Raw genomic sequence first — 22,828 nt, forward strand, 5'->3', positions numbered from 1 at the left:
TGATATAGAATTTAATAAGTGAGCTAATAATGGCTAGTTAATAATAGCTACCATTATATTACATGACAGTTACTTTCCACATTGTTGTAAATTTACTAGTCTCTGTTGTTATTACCCTCCTCCTCCGCCACCGTTTCATTTATGATATTTTCACTGTTTCATATTTGCTTACTAAAAACAAATGACTCAGAATTGTTAACAAACTTGAACTTGCTTAAAGTCACTGAATGAGTGTGTGTGGTGTTGCCAGGATTCATATGTAAGTCTGTTGAACTCCAGATCCAGTATTCTTAGCATCTTTGCCTCTATTCCTGTGACAAATGTGAAAGTACAGAGCAGGGAAAGATTATGTGCTGGTTCTGGGGATCAGAAAAAAACTTTGTGAAGGAAGTAGCATGCAGTAGGTTTAGAAGATGGGTGGGAATTTGACACAGGTAGTGAAAGTGGAAGAAAAAATAAATCTCAGCAAAGATTTAGGTATGAGGGCCTGGTAGGTGTGACTACTCAGTGGTTGAACATTGATCTATGAACCAGGAGGTCACAGCTCAAATTCTGGTGAGGGCACATGCCCGGTTGCAAGCTCAATCCCTAGTAGGGGATGTGCAGGAAGCATTCAATCAATGATTCTCTCACATCATTGCTGTCTTTTTTTTATCTCTCTCTCCATATTCCTCTCTGAAATCAGTAAAAATATATTTTAAAATAAAGATCTAGGTATGAGAAAATATGGATATCCAGGAAACCGAGTAATGATTAAGTTTTAGTCAGGAAATAGTTTGTAAAAGTAATCATTCAGACTTTTATTTTTAGGGATCAAGGTGGTCGGACATTGTGTGGTGTAATGAGAATTGGCCTGGTTGCAAAAGGCTTGCTGATTAAAGATGACATGGACTTGGAGCTGGTTTTAATGTGCAAAGACAAACCCACAGAGACCCTGTTAAATACAGTCAAAGATAATCTTCCTATTCAGATTCAGGTGAGTACAGTATAATTGCACCTCTAGGATAATTTGTAAAAAGGTGAAAATGGGTAGTGACCTTGAATTCAATAACCAGAAATCAGTAATAGCAAAGGGTACAGACAAAAGGAATGCTGCTTCTCTGCATCAATGATTCATCCATCACATATAAAGCAAATGTCTGGTGATTAGTACTCTGGATATATTTATCAAGTTAAGATGGCTATTAAGGTACAGTCTTAAAATTTTCAGGAATGTCTTGTTTTGAAAGTCTTCCTTTTTTATAGACCAGGTCTCTAAGCATTGTGAAACTCTTGGAAGGGTTGGCATATTGCAGAAAAGAATTGAAAGATAAAAAAGAGCCTAGGCAACTGGAGACTTGCTTAGATTGTAATTTTTAATATTGAAGACTCAGTTAATTTAACAGTCACACACTCATTCTTTTAATGCAAAGTCACTGTTAATTTTGTTTCCAAACCAAAAGCTCAATAATGGGTTTCTGGCTAACTATACTTTTTTGTCATTAGAATGTTAATAAAATTCCTCTTGTTTCCATTATTTTTTATGTTGCTTTAAAATTTAATCAATATTTCTGTTTTTAGTATAGTGAACATTGTACACTTAAATCTATAATAAAGTAATAATCAAATTGATGGGTATATTAAAGTTTTTTCAACCATTTCACCCCCCTTTCAGTTTCCTTTAGCGAGTCAGGTTTGTTATGAGAGTGGTCATATTCCTCATGTGTTAGGGTGGAAAATGGTTTGAGAAACCAGTGCTGTAATAAATCAGAGTTCTTATTCTGAAAGTCTATCACATTTTTCTGGTATTGAAGATATAGGAGATTGGGCCAAGCTTCAGTTTGCATTAATAGAGCTTTCTCTGTGTGGACCACAACTGTGTGAACAGCATTTTCCCCCTTTCCTGGTGTGTGTGGGTGTGTCTGCTGGGCACCACAGTTTTAAAATGATCTTGAGCTTGCAAGTGTTCAAGGGAGGGATGCAGGAGAGAGAGCATGCTGTGTAAACCAGTTCAGATTTAAAGGGATTTGGGATTTTTAGTCAAGAGAAGACTAAAGACTCAAATAGCTTTAGGTCTTTGAAGGGCTTCTTGGAGAAGGTTAAAAGAGGCCTGAACTATGAAGACCAATAATGAAAATTATGAGAAACATTTCAATTTAATATAGCCAATGAAATTATCCAAAGCTGTGAAACCAGCTGCTTTCTGTGATGGTTAGATCCATTACTATAGGTTGTGGATAAATGTACCCAAATAAAATGGGGATGTAATGTACATCCATCTCAATAGATTGTATACATGTTCACACACACATGCCCAGATATATACATATAAGTTACACATTACTATTACTATTACTAATAAAGTTTCAGAAAATCATGCTAAGGATGATTAATATTTATACTCCCTGCTTCCCCCTTGTTTTTTATGTATTTGTGTTGAAAACCAATTTCTTATAATTTATTTTTTTTATGAGTTTAAAAATCTTTCTTTTTTGAGCACTTACCATAGTAAAACTTCCAGTTGGCTAAATATCTTAATTAATTGAGGTTGTATTATACCTTTTCTCTCCATATTTTTTTCCTAGGGTGATTTTAGAACTTTCATGAGCAAGAAGGGAGGAGAAGAATGACCCAAACCAGAAATCACTTATAATTAGTCTAATGCAGGGGTGGGGAATCTTTGTTCTTCCAAGGACCATGGGATATTTATAAATCATCCATAGGCCATAGAAAATTATCAGCTTAAAAATTAGCCTGCTATATTTGGTCAAACATTTAATTAACTCACCCCCAACGCCTTGGCAGGGCCAGGCCAAATGATTTCTCAGGCCTTGCACGGCTCTCGGACTGGACATTCTCCACCCCTGGTATAGTCCAAAAGTTAACACCATATGTTTATTACTTTGGATGTGTCTTATGGTGATACGCATGAATAATTGAAAATTTTAGTTTGACTCATACTCTGATGGATATCTTTAATGTTCTTATAATGGCAGAATGAATATGAGCAGTTTTCTGCTTTTTCTTTATATTCTAGTTCTTTTTTCCCCAGTTACTCTGTGGCCTTTTTTCTTCCTTGGCTTCCTCTATTCAAAAGTAGATAATGAATTTTCTATTTTCTATCTTTTTTGAAATGCTTAATGATAAAATACTATTTTTATGTAAATAACTCTGAGTTCTTTTAATGTGCAATGATAAGCAGAAACCCAGTAGTGTTTTTATTCACCTATTTATGTCAGATAATAGATACTAAATTTCACCTCCAAGAAAGGCCCTGTTTAATTAAAAAAATATATATATATGTAGTATAATAATATATTAAATACAACTTAGGTTATTCTAATTGGTGATTATTTTGTGGAAGGTTCTTAAATTGCATGTAGTTGTATATTAAAAGAAGCAGTGCACATATATTTTCCTGTGGGTGTGCCAGATAACTTAGACCCATAGTGATGGGTCTCATTGGAATGATCTCTGAGATGTATAGTTAGAGAAGGGAAGTTTATACTTTTTTTTTCCTCTCTCTCTTTTTTTTAAAAAATATATTTTATTGATTTTATACAGAGAGGAAGAGAGAGGGATAGAGAGTCAGAAACATCGATGAGAGAGAACCATCAATCAGCTGCCTTCTGCACACCCTCCACTGGGGATGTGCCCGCAACCAAGGTACATGCCCTTGACCGGAATCAAACCCGGGACCTTTCAGTCCCCAAGCCAGCACTCTATCCACTGAGCCAAACCGGTTTCGGCTATACTTTTTTTTTTTTTTTTGCTAGTAGATTCTTTCCTGTTTATTCTTACTTGATTCTCTTTAGAAATCTATATAATCTTATATAAAAGTCTATATAATCTTAAATTTTTAAGTCCTTGATAAGTAGGAGTTCCTTTTTAGGCTGTCCTATCAAAAAAAAAAAAATATTGGTTTAAGAGAGCATTCCCAGCGATTTATTTGTCAACAGTAGTTCTCTGTAATAATGTAAAAAAAAAAAACACCCACAGTAATTTACCCTTTATTGCATAATGACGCTGTTGCTATTTTACATTCAAATATTACAAAGAATGAATTGAAATACTGCTTATAATTGTGTAGAGAGTTGACATTGTGGTTACTTTTTGAGGGATGGAGAAAGGATTTGCTGATAAGTTGGAAGGAGAGAGAAATGTTATCCCTAAGGAGCTAAAGACTTTATTCACTCTATTGGCACAGTATTAGTAGTAGTTAATTACACTTGAAAACTAAGGGGCAATCATTCATTTTTTTGAAAATTTAATTAATTGGATGTTTTGAAATCTTGGTGACTTTCAGAAACTCACAGAAGAGAAGTATGAAGTGGAACAACGTGTAGATGAGGCATCTATTGTAATTCGGAATACAAAAGAGCCCACGCTAACTTTGAAGGTGATACTTACTTCCCCTCTAATTAGGGATGAATTGGAGAAAAAGGATGGAGGTACATACACATATATTTTTGTTTGTTTTGTTCATAAAAGACCTATGTGTAGTGCTATGTTAACTGTGCCTTATAGATTTCTGATATAACTGTCTTCATTTGTTTATGCCATTAATAGTATTTTAAATACTTTTGTTTCTACATAACTCACTATTTTGCAAAAATGCATATATTTGAAATATAAAATACGTTAATTGAGAAACTTGTGTTTTCATAGCTAATTTTATACTAATTTGGCATTATGGTATTGCATTATTATTGCTGTCATTCAATCTGTTTAGTAGAGTTTGGCTTCAGGATTACATGTGGACCAAACAGTGTTTTCATATTTATTCAGTTGTTCACATTACTCGTTTGTACATTGCTCTTGACTTCTATTAATTATATATAACCTTATAAGATTTATGCTTTACCTAATTGTCCGTGGGTAAATATGTTTTATAATGTAAGATATGAATTACGGGATTAGATTTTTAAAATTAATAATATTTAGTAAGTTTTTTTTCTAGGAGGTTTGTGATCTGTTAGCATTTTCATGTTGATGTATGTGGGAATCATGCCTTAAACTAACTTTCTTCTGAAGTTAAAAAAAATTCCTGTATGGCAGTGTCATCCTTGTAAAATTAGAGTGAGAAATCTATTTGGTTTTGAGAAGTAATAATGGAGCCGAACTTCTTTTTCTGATGTTTTTATTCTGTCAAGTTAGCTTGTTTCTGCCTCTCAGTTCTGTCCCTACAAACTTGTCCTGTGATATTTTTCCTGTGTCAGACCTTTGACCAACCACCCTCTCTCTGTCATGACAATTTAGAGACAGTCCAGCCTGCCTGGGCCAATAGAGACTTTCTATTGCTCCTTTTCATCACTAGACATTTAACAACTCCCATTGCTTTCCCCCCTACCTGAAATGCCAGTGCAGTAAGAAATATTGGTCAGTTTCTTAAGTTGACGATAAAGGTAGACAAAGACATTTACTAGTCCTGTTAAAACTTTTTTTTTTTTTTTTGAGTTTTGGCAGATATGTGATAGACTCCTTTTAAAAAGCTTTTGGGGTAACTAAAATCAGCTATACTAAACCCAACAATATAAACTAGATACATTTATGAGTTATAGCTTAAATTTAAAGTGCGTCCAATCTATAATTGGGTTTATGCATGTACTGTTTTTTTTGCTGTATATAGTGTCTCTAACACCTCTGAAGAACCAATCTTAAATGGCTTAATTTCTTTAACAGCTTTTCAGTTCACCATTAACTGTAGAACTATAAAATGATTTCTGAAGTATCAAGATAATTCTGTTAATTCTGGTAAGCTGTGTTCTACTTGACACCCCTAGTGTAAAACTAACCATTTTTAAGTAGAGTTATAATTATAGGTATTCTTAAAAATTAGAGTATAGAGAGATGAGAACAAGACTGAAGTTGCCAAAGACTATATTAATTATATGTTTGCTTGTAGCTGTAGGCGTCCCTTCCATTACTTCTTTGAAAATATTAAGACAACAACATCAGACTTCTTTTTGCCCATGGTTTTTGTGGACTTACATAGGGTTTTGTCTTAGTTTTCAGTGATGCCCTTAAGCTTAGTCTACTGCTTTTAATATTTTAATTTCTATTTGGGGAAACTGAAAACAGATTCTTAGTGTATTGCATCCTCACTAGAAGACTAGTTATAGGATAGAACTTGTGATAAAGTAGGAGAGTCAGTGTTTGTTTAAGATGTTTGGGTTACTAAAGGATCCCAATACCTTTTAAGGGCTGACTTTCATTAGTTGGTGTTAACATAGTTGGTGTGGGATCAGGGAAGGTGGAAGAATCAGCTTGGCTCCAATGTTTTATACATGTTACTTCCTCTTCTTTTGAATAGCAGGAAGATTTGCTTTTCTGCTGTTCTCAATTCCAGCCCTTTTAACTCACTTATCTCTTCCAGTTTGCTCATTTTGTCTAACCTGGGTTTTGTCAAAGACAGTTTTGTTTTTTTTCATGTGTGCTAGAAGTTTTGTATATTCCTGGGAAAATTTGAGGATCCAGCATAACTGAATATTTGAGACCTAGGCTGTACAATTCTGTAGGACTTGATTTCTTACACTAGACAGCTCCTCCCTCCAGCTGTAGGGGGTGAAAGTACAAGATTATTAGGGTTCCAGAAATTTCTAAGACTGATAAAATTCCCTTTAAAAATGATCTCCACTCGTTTTCTTTTCTCAAAAAAGTACATGTAACATATTTCAGAGAGTATTTTTCTGTAGAATCTCAACTTCTCCCCTTCCCACAAAACAGACTATTTATATATAAAATCTAAAAAAGGGGATAAAGTGTGGTTGAGAGCAGAGAGAACTGGAGGACTGGTATAGATGAGGGAATCACACTTGACCTCCTTAGGTCCATTTCTTTACCTATTTCAGGTCACTACTTACTTTTCCATATTCTAACCCTTTACTTGAAGGACATGTAGAATAACCCTTCCCCTTTACTATATGCTTCCTGCTAAAAAGCACAGACCTTAGTGGCAATCAGTTGTTCAATTCTTAAGTCCATTAGTTACTATTTCTTTAAAAAAATGTGGATAATAAATACTTTAGAAAGTTGTTTGAGGTTAAATGAAAGAGTTTATGTAATGTGACCTATACAATACTCAGCACAAAGTAGTTGCTCAGTAACTAGTGGTAGCTTACGAAAAAGATTCATAACACAAGCTTACCTACTCAAACTGCCTTGAGCTCACAGTGATAATAATGTGTACATAATGGGTCTGAAAAACTGAACCTAAATCCCCATTAAAGTGCAGTATTGGAATCAGTAATTTGTACTTGCTACAGTGTTAATAATGGGCTTGCTTATTATACAGCTTATGGCTCATTCATTGAGGGCAGGCATCTTTTTCTCTGCTCCTATTCTGTCCCCCTAGCACCTGGGATGCTACCTAATACATAGTAGGCAATTTAAGAAAATCTATCTGATGAATTTTTGTAGTCAGCATATTGTTTGATTAAATAGGACTGTCCTGTATGTAAGAAGCATTAACATTGGGCATGTCAGAATTCAAGCTCTGGCAGGGTATAAAATAACTTACTATTTTATTAGCAATTTTTTCATATAACTCATTTTAATCCTCACAACAGCCCTCTTGGGTAGATAATTGCCCTGTTTTATAATAAGAAAGTATCACATTGGACCCAGCTCTTATAAGTCCATTGTGCTGTCCATGCCCCCATTACTGTCAAGAATGAGTGTCGGAGCATCTTAGCTGATTTGGTTACTCCGAGTATCACAGTCTCAGCTTCTTTTGGTGTTTGTGAATTTAAACTAGCAATGTGTTTGCTATGAGGGCAATAAATCAGCTGTTTATTCCATTTGCAGTACAGTTTGAAACCAGGTGCACAGGGAAACTACAGAGAGTTGTGTGGCTTAGGTTAAGACAAACCCCGGTCCTCTGTATTGGGGAGATTTTCAGTGGCTCACAGCAAGGTTACCCAAGAGTCCCTTTTCACATATTAGCGTCAGTATAAACTTCTGGTGCATCTTGACAAACGTTCACTGGCAAATGTCCTTCTAGGTGAAGGTATTATGTTCTCACATTCTCACAACTGGGATTATAATGATGCTTCAGGCTTTCTTTTCCTGCCTTTCCCAGTTGCTAGATCTAAAACCAGGTGCAAACCTTAAGCCATTATCTTTCCAGTGGCCAACTGTCTACTAAGGCATTGGAAAAAAAAAAAAAAAAAAAAAGAAGTTATACCGAGGGACATTTCTACCGTAAATTAGGAAAACAGTCTCTCAGATCTCCCTTAGTCCTGCATTTACCTGTGTACATTATCGTGGCTTGATGTTTTGCATGGACAGCGGTTTGAAGCATAATGTCTACTCTCCACAGAGCCTCAAGGGATTGAGAGAAGGGGCTGCTAGAATATTTTCATGCTAACTAAAAAATTCTGTCAACATGTACTCAGTAGCTCGGCTCCATCCATATTGTCAAGGAGGCCTTCATGATAACCCAGCTCAGTTATTTTACCTTTGAAGAGCCCAGGTTCCAGACATACAACTCCTGTTTACCAGTCATGTTCTGGCTTTTCTCTACCAAGTGTCCAGGCTAGTGTTTTTGTTAATGGGAAGAGAGTTAGCATGCACGTATGAATTGAGAGAAACTGGCCAACATTTCCTGTAGTACGGTGTGTTTCTGGTCACTGATCTAACCTCTAACCAAAATAAAGTTCGGCATATAGACTTCTTTTCCAGTGCTTCCATTGTTCAGAATGCTTGATGTAGCTTCATGCCCTGATGCCAGGTTACTGAGCAATAAAATTTTACAAGCTGTTTTTTTTGTGTTATTTATTTATTTATTTATTTATTTATTTATTTATTTATGGTTTTGGAGGGCACTTTTGTCACTCTTCATGCCCATCCCCCATACTATTTTTTTTTTTTAGTTCCAATTCTATTTCTTAATTAATTTTACTTGTTAATATAGGAAAAAATGAAATGTTTCACAGTTGCATTGTTTCTAATTTAAAGACTCCAAGTTGCCTTTTATCAGAAAAGCTTTGCTTCCCCACAAAATTGAAACACTTACATTGAAGATCATTAAAATATGTTAAACTTGAACTTCTGCTATTAGAAGTAGTGGTGTGTTTCCAGCAGCAATTCTATGATTGCTATATTAAGTAAATTATTTTTCTCAATGAATGAAAATGTGTAAAACTATATGTTATTAATATATAAAGGAAATAGGAAAGCAGGGCTTACAGGTACTATAGTACCATATGAATGAATTCACATGGTTTTAAAATAAGAAACTTTGAGGAAGATAACATGAAATGAATTATGGCATTTTCTCTACTGTGTCCCACCTCATGAATATTGAAACATTTTGGATCTTTTGACATTTTGACTATCAGAGCAAGAAGAAACATAGCCATTCTGATGGTGATGTGAATGGGAATCTGGTGCAAGTCTTCTGTTCACTGCCTGCTCCTCCATCTTGTCTCAGTGGAAACTATTGCCTCCAAATGTTGACTGTCTGTAACAAGCTGATGCCTCTGGTTTTTTGTTTTTTTTTGGTTTTTTTTTTTAAGTAAGAATTTGTGGTTATAATCTGACTTTGGAGATGAAATAATTTATCTTCATATTTTTGCGATTGTCCCCCTTTAAAAATATGTGTTGCAATGAGCATGAGATGTTATTTACAAGTTCTGACCATTGGACGAAAGTACCAGAAAGTTCAACAAGAGTTTTGGATTGCCTTGTCTTTTCCTATCCAAATTTCCTCTGCCTCCCTTCTCTTGCATTACCCCTCCCCCACTCTTCCCAACTCCTACTTGGTAAGATGATAGAATAAAACTAAGCTTGCCTCATTCTTAGAGATTGAGATTTTAAAAAATAAGTACAGCCCATACCTTCTTTGGGAATTATATTACTTAGCAGTCAGTCAACCTTTGTCATGTCTAACTTTAAAGAGATTCTAATCATTCATTTATAGTAGTTTGTTTGATCTGATATGTGAGCTTTATGCAGATGCTTGCATTGACCACAGTTAAATATTTCGACATAACATTAAAATGAGTTAGTTGTATGTTTGTGTCATTACAATGACAAAATTGAGCAAGCCCAGGAACTAGATCACCTATGAAGTAAAAGTCCATAGTATATTTTTTTTATGGTTATCAATGAATCACATTTATACTTTTTGAGGCAGCCCAATTTTTGAATAAAAAGGGGTAGTGAAATGAGGCCCTGTGTTGTGAATTTGTTGGCAGAGGTTAATGTGAATCAATGCAAATATCTGGTGTAGAGCTCACCGGGTCAGAAAATAAGTGTGTAGCACTTCAACCTTTAGAATGCTGCAGCCCGTAGAATAGCTGTGGCCAACCTTTCGGACCTCACGGACCACCAGTGGTCTGCAGACCACACAGTTGGTGATCGCTGTTACAGAAAACCCCAATTTTTCCTCTAAAACATTTGTTTCTGCTGGTCATTATGCCTTCAGTTTCAGTTAATGGCAAACTACCAATTAGAATATATGTCATAATGGAATCCTGTAAATGAGGAAACGAAAAATTATCAGTTATCTGCCTCTTATTTTAAAATATTGACTTTGAATCAATTGGCCCACACAGCATACTACCAATTCTGATTATTATGATAATGCTAGGAAAAAGTGGACTTTGCTATATCTAAAAGTTCTTAAAGGAGAATGGTGAATCTGACTTCATTGGGCTAAGCAAAATTTCTCCCCAAGAAACATTTGTAGTTTTTGTAGCTTTTAAATAATGCACCAAGTCTTCAAAAAGTTGAAAAACCCACTCTGTAACACTTTAGAGGGAATACATTTGGCTCTTAAACTTGGATTTAGTATCATGTGACATTTTCTCAAATATGGATATTTTTCATTAATCACATGTTTGAATTCTTAATTTTGCTGCTTTGGGCCCTCTAATCCAACTTTAAAATGTTAAGGCAAGTCTAATAGCTGTAATTAGATGGTATTCTTTGCTGCCTTTAAAAAAATTATATAATTTAAAATTGAAATGTATTTCCATGTTTTTCATTTTTGTAGTTTTGATAATTTTGGCTTAGAAAAGAAATAGTGAGGGAACTCCAATGTGACACTTGAACAGTTTTCATTAATGGGGTAAAGTTTCTATTAATGGTTATCTTGTTGGATAAGTTTATTTAGTTGTAAAAAATAAAATTGCTATATGCAGTGTATTTGTAATATATATCTCTTATTGATTATATAAAAGAGCCCCAGTTTTCCTTAAGAATTGATTAGTAATTAAGATTCCTTCTATAAAAAATAGTTATAACTGTTATTAGTCCCAGATTTGCACTCTTGCACCCAGCCAAAGGAACAAGTGCTATGTACCTATTTTGTGCCCTTTGATGTTATGTGTGCTTAATAAGATCCCAGATTGTACGTAGTGGTGATTATTGATTTGTTTACTGACCAAATGCCTTTGTGCTCCTGTTTACTTGTGCACAGAATGGCTCTGATGACTTTTTACTTAAGTAATTATAGTGCATGTAACTTTCAAAAAACAACAAATAAACCAAATCATGAAATCTTCTGGGAGTCTTATTAGTTAACTCAAATGCTGCTCTTTAAAAAAAAATTATTGTTTGGTAATTTGACAGGAACTCCTTGGTCAAATTGTATGTGTCTCTCTCTATCCCATTTTTCCATTAGAAAAGGTTGCGATGAAAGATCCTCCAGACTTATTGGACAGGCAGAAATGCCTGAACGCCTTGGCGTCTCTTCGACATGCCAAATGGTTTCAGGTTGGCGCTCTGTTTTTATCTTACTGTTGCTGTAGCCTTGTATGGGTTTCATACTTGCCACTTACTGATTTCTGTGTAAATTTTAAAGCGGGGTACCTTCTAGGGTCATTATAAGAATAAATGAGTTAACTTAGGTAAAATACCTAGTATGGCTTCTATTATATAGTTGATGTTTAATTATAATACGGTATAACCCTTTTTAGCTTAGCACTCTAAATTTTAAATGGTGGCTTATAAAATACAAACTTGGGTGAGAAAAGTTAAAATAGTGGCCTGGAATGGTGTCATGAGGCCATAAAAGCAATTTGAATAGTATACTTCCATTACTTTAAAAGCTGCCTTCTGAATTATAATTTTACTTTATTTTAAAATTTTGTTTGACAACTGATGATAATTGACTAATTAGTATTCACTTTAAAGTGATCCATGATCACTATGATCAGTGTGCTTAAATGATCACTATCCATGATCAGTGTGCTTAAATGAAGACTGGATTTCAACAAGGATATTGGAATCATTTTGTTTGTTTTAGGCAAGGGCAAATGGATTAAAATCATGTGTCATTGTCCTTCGCATTCTGCGTGATTTGTGCAACAGAGTCCCCACATGGGCACCATTAAAAGGATGGGTAAGTACTTAAACACAGTTAAAAGCAAATTCTGAAGTATTAATAAAGTCAGACGAAATCCTGTAGAAATTACATATTATTATGAAATAGCTGTATTCTGAGTTAGCTAAGGTATGCATTACTTATTTTTGTTTTGGAAAAAAATTACGCACCTTTTCGTATGAATTCTTTTTTACGTATGCAACATGTCTCTTTTACCTTATCATAATTCATGTTACAGAGCCTGAGATTTTTTTCTCTGACAAAAAGCCTCTATACTTGTTAGAGTGTATGTCTTTCTGCACTTTCCTCTGCAGTATTCACTACTGCCCATGAAAGCTCCTTGACTGGCACATTGCTCTTTCAGTGCTGCTTCCTTTTTTTTTTTTTTTTTAAATATATATATATATTTTTGTATTGATTTCAGAGAGGAAGTGAGAGGGGGAGAGAGAGAGAGAGAAACGTCAGTGATGAGAATCATTGATGGGCTGCTTTCTGCATGCTCCCTACGAGGGATTGAGCCTGCAACCCAGGCATGTGCCCTGACCAGGAATCAAATTGTCACCTCATGGTGCATGGGTCGACACTTAATCACTGAGCAACACTGGCCGTGTTAAAGGGTCATTTTAAATTAGTCTAGCAATTATAACTTTCATATAGTATCAATTTTTAATTTATTGAATATAGAGATTTGGTCCTTCATTTATTCTAATTGTAGTACTTGAGGCAGGCTGTCTGAAAAAGAAGTCTTATTGTTATGTTATGTGGGAGATAGGTGGGTTGGGTTTGAATATTGATTAGTTATTAGCTATTACTAACTTATATGAAGGCTGGTTATATTTTTATGAAATTAATTTAGTGACCACAATTTCTTAAGTGATCTTTTCAGGGCAACTAAAGTTTTATAACAAAATATATTATCTCAAAAATGGTTGATTTAAAAACACTAGCTGGGTTAAAGGTTAATAAACAAAGGGGAAAAGTTAATTGAGCCCTAAATCATAAATGGACTTTCATGGTTTTGGCCTTTATTGTAGATAGAAATGTCAGCTCACATTTAACTGAATCCTTTTAACACTTGATGCATGTACTAATTTGTAATTTAATATCTTCTAGCCACTAGAGCTTATATGTGAAAAGTCTATAGGTACTTGTAATAGACCTTTGGGCGCTGGGGAGGCCTTGAGACGAGTAATGGAGTGTTTGGCATCTGGAATACTACTTCCTGGTAAGGGTTTCAAACTCTGGAGGCAGAAGAATCAGAAAAATCTCATTTTGGTTTATTTTTCTAAATCCTTATTAAATTTATCCTCTGCACAGGAAAGTGATGTGTAGGAGTTGTGCAAATAGGATACCTGTATGTTGAAAAATGGCTATAAAACTCTGTTTGAATAAATGTAATTTATGTTTTATATGTACTAACATAAATGGTACTAATAAGATATTGTGTCTGCTATGAATTTGCTTTACTTTGAGCTCTGAATTTGAAAATGCAGATTTTTGGTTAAAATGTATTAAGTTCACTCTGTTTGCACTCTGGTGTTTAATTTGGAAACATTAAATTTGTTTTTATTTTCTATATGTAATCCCTTTAAAGTTTTGGGATGATTTATCATGCTGTGTCTAAATTCTCAGAATAAGACCAAATTTTGACCTGAGATATATGTGACTTCCAATAAAATGAGGACATTTAGGTGCTAACATATTGAAAATGAGAGTGTCCTTTACTCCATTTAATTAAGCAGATGTAGTTTCTCAGTCGTCGTCCCCCCCCCCCCCCCACATTCTCTTTTTCTCTGTTAGTTTATTGAATTCCTAAACTCAGTTCTAAGTGGTATTGTGTCTTTCTTTTGCCTTTGCCGAAGGGGGTCCTGGTCTTCATGATCCTTGTGAGCGAGACCCAACAGATGCTCTGAACTATATGACCATCCAGCAGAAAGAAGATATTACCCATAGTGCCCAGGTAGAAGATGGGGCACATTACTGTGACCTATTAGAGGGATATTATCACTTTAGTTTCCGAGTTTTCTATTTAAACACTATTTTCTTGCCTATTGTTAAAGGGATTTATCCATCATAACATTAGCGTTTAATGAATAGTCTTTTTTAGCTAGATGTCCTAAGGGCTTTATAAAAGGGCTTTATAAATGGCTATTGAAATTTGAATAAATATAATCTTTTGTTCTTCAGCATGCACTAAGACTGTCAGCCTTTGGCCAGATTTATAAAGTGCTGGAGATGGACCCCCTTCCATCTAGTAAGCCTTTTCAAAAATACTCCTGGTCAGTTACCGATAAAGAAGGTGAGTGTGAAAGTTTTTTTTATTGGTTTTGGGCATGGGCAGTGGTAGAGATGATTATGGGGTGCCTCTCTTGTTAGAGGGGAGGGAATTTAATAATTAATTGTATATTAACTAGACTTATTGTGGTATCATTTCACAGTGTAGACAAATGTGGAATCATTATATTGTACACCTGAACCTAATATAATTTTATCTGCCAAATTATGCACTAATTTAAACAAATTGTTAATCCAAGTCATGGATGAGGATTTTTATTGCTTTTTTCCCCCTCACTTTCTGCTTTTCTGTCCCATCAATGACATCAGTTTGCTATTATTTACTCTGATTAGTGATTAAGTCAGTTGACTATGTTGGCCAGATTTCATTACTGCATAAATGTAGGGACCATACTTTGAGAACCTCTGGTCTAAGAGAAGAGGTAGTCCATAAACTAGGAGATGTCATTGCTGTACTGGAACCGTTACATAACCAAAAAAGAGAAAACAAATATAAAGGAAACGTATATTGAGAAATCCCAGAGTATCTTCCATTTGTTCTAGTCTGTTTGAACTCAGAGTTTCATCAGATTTTGGGGTCAGTATTGCCTGGGTTCCAGTCATAGCCCCACTATTTACTAGCTTTAGGTCTTGAGCAAAGAGCTTATTTTTGTCCTAGGGATGTTACCCCTGCTTTATTGGCTATGGACAGATTAAGATACCCAACTCAGTTCCTCAAATACAGCAGACTCAAATATGAATCTACTTACTCTCCTCGTTATGCCTCAAAAATACTCCCTCCCCCCTTTATCTTCTGTTATACCAGAAGGTAGGATGTTTAGCACTAATTATTCCTTTCCAGACTACCAGCCCTTGACCTCAGATCCATTTTTCCTCAGTTTCCCACTCGGATGTCTAACAGCCATCTCAAACTTAAGATGTTTAAAATCCAAATTTCTGTCCTTAAGCTATCTTTGATCTGCTCTTTCCATAGTTATCACTATCCCAGTCATTGGAAACTCTATCCTTCCATTTGCTCAGGCAAAAAAAAACCTTTACCCTTGAATCCCCTCTTTCTTTCCTCCATATCCATATAATCAACAAATCCTGTCTGTTGTACATTCAAAGTATCTCCAGAATTCAGCGATTTCTTTAACTGTTTCACTGTTGCCATCCTGGCCTGAGCTGCCATCATCTCTCACCTGGGTTATTGTAGTAACCTCTCTATCTTGGTCTTTCTGCTTATGACGTTGCCCTGGTTGTCCGTTCTCAACAATCAATAATTCTTTTTTCCCTTAATTTTTTATCTTAAAATGCAGACTCATAGGAAGTTGCCTAGTTACCACGGAGAGTTCCCATGTACCCTTCAGTCAATTTCTCCTCCTAGTTACATCTTATATTCTAGTACTGAATAACACGCATGTCAAACTTGTGGCCAGTGGGCTGCATGCCTCACTGTCCACAAGTTTGACATGCTTGCTGTACAATATCAAGAGCAAGAACTTGACATTGATACCATGTGTATGTATGTTTTTTGCCATTTTATTACATGTGTTGATTTGTGTAACCACCTTCACAATCAAGAGACAGAACTACTCCATCTTCTACATACAGCCCCTTTATAGTCACACCCTCTTCTTTACCATCCCTGAACCCTGGAAACCACTGACTTCTCTATCTCTGTACTTTTGTCATTTCAAGGAGTTATACAGTATGTGATCATTTGAGATCTCCCCTTTTTTGTTTACTTGTTCTAATAACTGAAGAATATGTCAGTTTCCCTCTAGTCCCTCCCATCCCCCAGTGTAATGTCCTTGTGGCCTGTCCAAGTTGTTGCACATGTCATTAGATTTATTGCCATGTAGTATTCCATGGCTTTGGATGAACCAGACTTTGTTTAACTGTGCTTCGGTTGTAGGGAATTTTTTGTTTCCAGGTTTGTCTATCCTATCTAATAAAAGAGTAATATGCAGATTGATCATCACTCCAACATAAGATTGCTGCCCCCATGTGGTCAAAGATCCTGTCCCCATGTGGACACAAGATGGTCAGCAGGGGAGGGCAGTTGGGAGGGACCAGTCTGGCAGAGGAGGGAAGTTGGGGGTGATCGGGCATGCAGGGAAGGGCAGATAGGGGATGGGGGCAAGGCCTGCAGTGGAGAGCAGTTGGGTGGACCAGACATGTAGGGGGGAGGGCAGTTAGGAGTGATCTGGCCTGCAGGGGACGGCAGTTAGGGGCAAACAGGCTGTCAGGGGAGCAGTTAGGCATCAATCAGGTTGGCAGGGGAGTGATTAGAGGTTGATCAAGCTAGCAGACAGAAGTGGTTAGGGGCATTCAGGAAGGCAGGCAGGCGAACATTTGGGAGCCAGCAGTCCTGGATTGTGAGAGGGATGTCTGACTGCTTGTTTAGGCCCGATCCCACTCGGGTCCCAGATTGGAAAGGGTGCATGCTGGGCTGAGGGACACCACCCTCCCCCATGCACGGATTTCGTGCACCGGGCCTCTAGTCACAAATAAAGCTGGTATGAGCAATCTTGCATAGGTTTTATAAGCAAATCCTATTATGTATTAGATTGGCCAGCAGTTTTCCTTTGTTGTAATGTTTTGTCAGGTTTTGTCTCTTAAGATTATGTTGGTCTCATAAAGTGAGTTGGAGATTGTCCCTTCTTTTTTTGTCCTTGTAGGAGTTTGCATAAGATTGATGTTATTTTTTTCCTTAAATGTTTATAAGAATTTATCATTGAAGCCATTTGAGCACTTGGTTTTCTTTGTGGGTAAGTTTTAAATTATGGATCAAATTTACTAAATAGATATGAAACTGTCATCGTCTTGTGAGAGTTTGGATAAATTGTTTTTTCTACAAATCCATTTCATCTAAATTTAAAAATAGTTTTATAAACTTACCTTCTTTGACTGTAATTTGCTATTGTAACTTTTCGAGATAGATGAAAATATAATTAATTGGTCTAGACCCTTGTTTTATTGCATATACTATTAAGACTGTAAGTTTTCCTTTAAGCCGATTTATGTGTATAGTACACACATTTATTTATTTATTTATTTATTTATTTATTTATTTATTTTTATGGTATAGCCAAGGTGGAAATTAATTAAAGCGCAAGTACAGACTCCCACGTGGGGAAGGGGAAAGAATCTCACAGCACAGACTCCCACGTGGGGAGGAGGAAAGAGTCCCTAGTATGCGCTTTTGACATTAGTATCTTCATTATTACTAGGTTAAAACTATCTTTTATTTTCTCTTATTATCAGTTATTTGACACATAAGTTATTTAATACACACACACATATATATATATATAAATTATTGTTTTGATTAATCTTCAATGGAGGATATTTTTTCTGTTGATTTTTATTTTATTTTTAATTTTTAAAAAATATATTTTATTAATTTTTTACGGAGAGGAGGGGAGAGAGATAGTTAGAAACATCGATGAGAGTGAGTCTTTGATCAGCTGCCTCTTGCACACCCCCCACTGGGGATGTGCCGGCAACCAAGGTACATGCCCTTGACTGGAATCGAACCCGAGACCCTTCAGTCCACAGGCTGACCCTCTATCCACTGAGCCAAACCAGTGTTGGCTTTTCTATCGATTTTTAGATGGAGTGGAAGGAAGGGGAAAACAGAGATGGAAACATAGATGTGAGAGAGACACATCAATGGTTGCCTCCCACACACCCACCTGGAATCGAACCCAGGACTCTTCATTCTACAGGCTGGTGCTCTATCCACTGAGCAAAACCAGTTAGAACTATTTAATATATTTTTATTGATTTCAGAGAGGAAGGGAGAGGAAGAGTGAGATAAAAACATCAATGATGAGAGAGAATCATTGACCAACTGTCTTCCTTGCATTCCCCCTTACTGGGGATCGAGGCCATAACCCGGGCATGTACCCTGAATGGGAATTGAACTATGACCTCCTGGTTAATGAGTCTACACTCAACAACTTAGCCACATCTGCCAGGCAACACATGAGCTTCTTATATGTTATTATTGCTTAATTTCCAGACAGGAAAGGATTTTTTAGTTACCACTTTATATTTGAGTTCCCTTTTATCCTACTATAATCTGAGAACATGTTTTGTTTGATTTCTCCTTTGATTTTTTTTAAGACTTGTTTTATGTTCCAGTACTTAGCTTCTGTAAATGTTTCCATCTGAAAAATTATGTACATTTTGCAGTTGTTGGTCTAAATGTTCTTTATGAACATTTTGCAGTTACATTTGTTCATTATGCTGTTCAGATCTTGTATACCTATACTATAGTTTTTGTTTACTTGTTCTTCTAATTACTGGAAGTGTATGTCAATTTCCCTCTGTGGATTTTCTAGTTCCACTTGTAGGTCTGTTAGTTCTTAATTTATATTATACTAGAGGCCCAGTGCATGAAATTTGTGCTTGGGTAGGATCCCTAGCAGCTTCCATCAGGGGGCATCTCCCTTCCCATAGCTGCCAGCCCCACCCCCTGGTCAAAGTCCTGGTTGAAGTCCTAATTGAAGGGGCAATTTGCATATAGGATTTTTCATTTTTATAATGAAAGGATCTTTTATAGTTTCAGATTTTCTTCCAGAAATTCTTCTAGTTTTTATTTTTCACTTTTAAATTTCTTTAGCATTCTGATCATTCTTTTTAATAAAGTTTGTTTTTGAAAGCTCCATCATTGGGTCTCTTTTGGTTCTGTTTCTGTTGTCTGCTACTTCCCTTGATTTTTTATCATAATATCGTGTCTTCTTATATACCTGGTTATTGTGAATGCTGGAGACTTAAAATGAAAAAAATTGTAGAGAATTTAAAGGCTAGAGTAAGACTATCTTTCCCCAGGGCAGACTTATACCTGTTTCTGGGAGATGGTTAGTGGCATTGGCAATCCTGGGCATTTTAATGTAATCAAGGAGGAAGGTGATTTGAAGTTGGACTTCAGTCCTCATGAGATCCACAATGGGGGGAGGTTCAACATGCCTTCCCTTCTTGGTGGTCCTCACACTTCAGCTTTTGCCCCACAGTCCTTACTGGCTGTTTCTGCACTTGGAAAATGCCCCATCTAGGAAATGTGGCCCTAATGCAGGGTTCCCTTCATCTCCAGATCTAACTAACTCCATAGTCTTTACTGTCAGGGAACATATTTTGTCCAGTGTTTCTAATTACTCACATCAGGAAGGCTTTTTCAATTTACTTACTTTCTTATATTGGAAGTGGAACTGAGATATTTTGTAAAAGTTTCTCTGATGAATTAGTGGCAGCTCCAGTTTAGAACTACTGCCTCTTTTCATCTTCTGCTGTCCTCCCCTCCTGGGTCAGGAGACTCCAACCACTTAGGCCTTTATGATTTTTCCTAACATGATCCTGCCCTTTGTGGCTGTTTTCCTTGCCTGGGGCTCATTCCCTCATAGTGAAGAGCTCACTCTTATTTTCCTTAAGCCTTCATCAAAAGGTCACCTTATCAGCAATACCTTTTTGAGCTTTCAGATGAGCACTACAAACAAAACAGCAACACCTCCTCCCCTTTAAGGTTCTTATATTTTTCTTTATTGTGTTCAAAACTTTAGGGCATGCTGTAGTTCCTTTCCACCACCTTGCATAAACTTTCTCTCTCTCTCTCTCTCTCTCTCTCTCTCTCGCTCGCGCTCTCTCTCTCTCTCTCTCTCTCTCTCTCTCTCTCTCTCTCTCTCTCTTTTTTTTTTTTGCCTAAACTCTTTGAGATACTGTTTTATCCAGCATCTATTTTGATCCTGCACATAGAAAATTCTCAGTTAATATTAGTTGCTGAATGAATACATACATGAAATTATAATGTGGATGATATAAGTACATGCTTCAAAGGGTGATGATTAAATGAATTAATACATGTAAGGTATTAAAAACAGTGCCAGGCATATAGTAAACACTCATATTATTTTAAAAAATTGTTCCCTCTCAAGTGATCACTTCTCATTTCTAGATACTATATAGATTGAAAATGATTTGTGTTTATAAAACAAGCCCATTTCTACCCCACTCCCCCCACTCTATTACTATTATGGTTAGCCCCAAATTTACAGCTGTTTTACAGTGGCTGGAGAAGGAAGCTTAATCCATGGAACTCTATAGCTGCAGGATTTAGAGACGAGATCTATGCCTTTAAGCGTTTGTGATTTCTGCACCATCAGGTAGCAGCTTTTAATGTAACTTAGTGAGTGGTTGAGTGATTGATAGACTGTGTTCCCTTTGAAGTTTTATCTCTTAAAGAGGGGACATTCCCGGAGACTGGCTCATAGGGTTTTATATAATGCAGATGAAATACAATGCTAAGAAGATATAAGCAGATAGTGCCTTCTATAGAAGAGAACATCAAGATTTATAGACCTGAGCAGTAAGCATTGACTCAAGCAAGTGCTAAAGTCAGTGTTTGCCCCAAGGGACACCAAATCTTAATGATTAAAGAATATGTAGTTAATGTTACTATTCTTATAAGTTCTCATTAGAAGTATCTGCAAATCTTGTGGCATGAATCTCTTGAGTATAACTTTCCTTTAGGAAAAACCCACAACCAGTTTCTAAGTTGAAGAGACAGAGTTCTTTAAAATACTTGGAGAGGTTAATGAGCTTTTCTCTGATTGGTTTTAACTTGGACAGCAAAGCCTTTTGCCTGACAGTGTTATGAACTAGCTGCTTTACCCAAGAAATTGCATATCATTTGGTTTATACCCATTATATTGTTTCTAAGTCTTGTTATAGTTTTAAAGATACAAGACAAGGGCAAAATATCTTTGACATTCATTAGAGCACAAAGAAAACATATGAAATAGCCAATGACACACTACCACATGGAACACTTTATATTTCTAATACCATAGAAACTCTTAGAAAGTTGAGATGAGAAAAAAGCTGAAGAAAACTTCGTGGAAAGATGAACTGTAAATAAAATCTCAAGTCAGGTTTGACTGGACAGACAGAAGAATATTTTGTAATGTGAGAAATAATCAGATTTCCAAAAGCCTAAGATTTAACATGTGAGCTTTAAAAATTTATACAAAGTAATAAATGTTAAGTTATAGAAATATTTGAAAAGACATAAGTAAAAATAAATCCTAATACCAGAGAACACTACCTTTAACATTTGATACATAGCTTCCCAGACCTTTTTCTGTCTATGCATAAACAGATGTGAATATATACATAGGGGTTTGTATTTGTATGTATGAATAAATGGGAAAATAAATATTTATAAAAAGGGATAAATTGTTTCATAAAGATTTACTTAAAAACTTATTGCTATTACAAGATTATAAATAATAGCAATTTAATTGTTCAATGAAAGAGCACTATGGTCTTTGTGATTCCTAGGGTTTCCTTTTCTGAACATAGTATATATATTTGGTAGAAGAAGTAGAATCATTGTTTTGACTGATAATGAATCTCTTGTAATTCTTTAGGTGCTGGATCTTCAGCTTTGAAAAGACCATTTGAAGATGGATTAGGAGATGATAAAGATCCCAATAAGAAGATGAAACGGAACTTAAGGAAAAGTATGTAAAATTTTTATTCTTATAGATTTTAACTAGAAAAGACTTAGAGTCTCAAGAAAAGAAAATTTTCAGAGTGAAAAATTTGATTGATTTGAATTGGGGTTTTAGAATAGATCTTTACTGAGAAATTGGTGATTGAATAACTTCTTTTGTTTCCAAGCTTCATTGCTTTGAACAGCAATTTTTAACCTTTTTCATCTCATGGCACACATAAATAATTACTAAAATCTGCCGCACACCGAAAGATAACATTTTTTTGCTGATATGAGCCCCCCCCAAAAAGGTATAATTTGATTCATTCACACTGGACAGCTATTGTGTTGGCTGTTGCTCTTTTTATTTTGACAATCTAAGGGAAAAACAGGTCAGTGCCTCTGACTAAATAGTTAGGTTTTTCATGTTTTAAAAATTCTTACAGCACACTGGTTGAAAATCACTGGTTTAGGGTATATTAATTTTTATAATTTACTAGAGGCCTGCTGCACGAAATTCATGCACGGCGGGGGGTAGGGGGAAGTTGACCCTCAATCCAGCCTGCACCCTCTCCAATCTGGGACCCCTTGAGGGATGTCCAGAACTGCTGACTCACAACTGCTCGCTTGACTGATGCCCTAACCGCTTCTGCCTGCCAGCCTGATCACCCCCTTAGCATTCCCCTGCCAGCCTGATGAACGCCTAACTGCTCCCCTACTGGGCCGACTGCCCCTAACTGCCCCCC

At 36.0% G+C, this 22,828-nt stretch overlaps 1 protein-coding gene across 5 annotated transcripts in view; it reads left to right on the forward strand.

The window, feature by feature from the left end:
- The window catches only part of STRBP (spermatid perinuclear RNA binding protein), a 133,510-nt gene that overhangs the window by 71,780 nt on the left and 38,902 nt on the right, over positions 1-22,828 (forward strand). For all 5 annotated transcript variants that reach the window (XR_014796433.1, XR_014796434.1, XM_084899964.1 and 2 more), the window contains 8 exons: positions 811-976; positions 4,286-4,430; positions 11,609-11,700; positions 12,233-12,328; positions 13,424-13,535; positions 14,173-14,270; positions 14,498-14,609; positions 22,018-22,110. Coding sequence is in view for 3 of the 5 variants with exons in the window: in XM_084899964.1 (XP_084756090.1) it covers positions 811-976; positions 4,286-4,430; positions 11,609-11,700; positions 12,233-12,328; positions 13,424-13,535; positions 14,173-14,270; positions 14,498-14,609; positions 22,018-22,110 (914 nt within the window). In the remaining 2 variants the exon portion in view is untranslated. The remainder of the gene's footprint in view (positions 1-810; positions 977-4,285; positions 4,431-11,608; positions 11,701-12,232; positions 12,329-13,423; positions 13,536-14,172; positions 14,271-14,497; positions 14,610-22,017; positions 22,111-22,828) is intronic.

Source organism: Pipistrellus hanaki (genome assembly GCF_964339955.1).
Source record: "Pipistrellus hanaki genome assembly, chromosome: 11".
In the NCBI taxonomy this organism is placed as follows: Eukaryota; Metazoa; Chordata; class Mammalia; order Chiroptera; family Vespertilionidae; genus Pipistrellus; species Pipistrellus hanaki.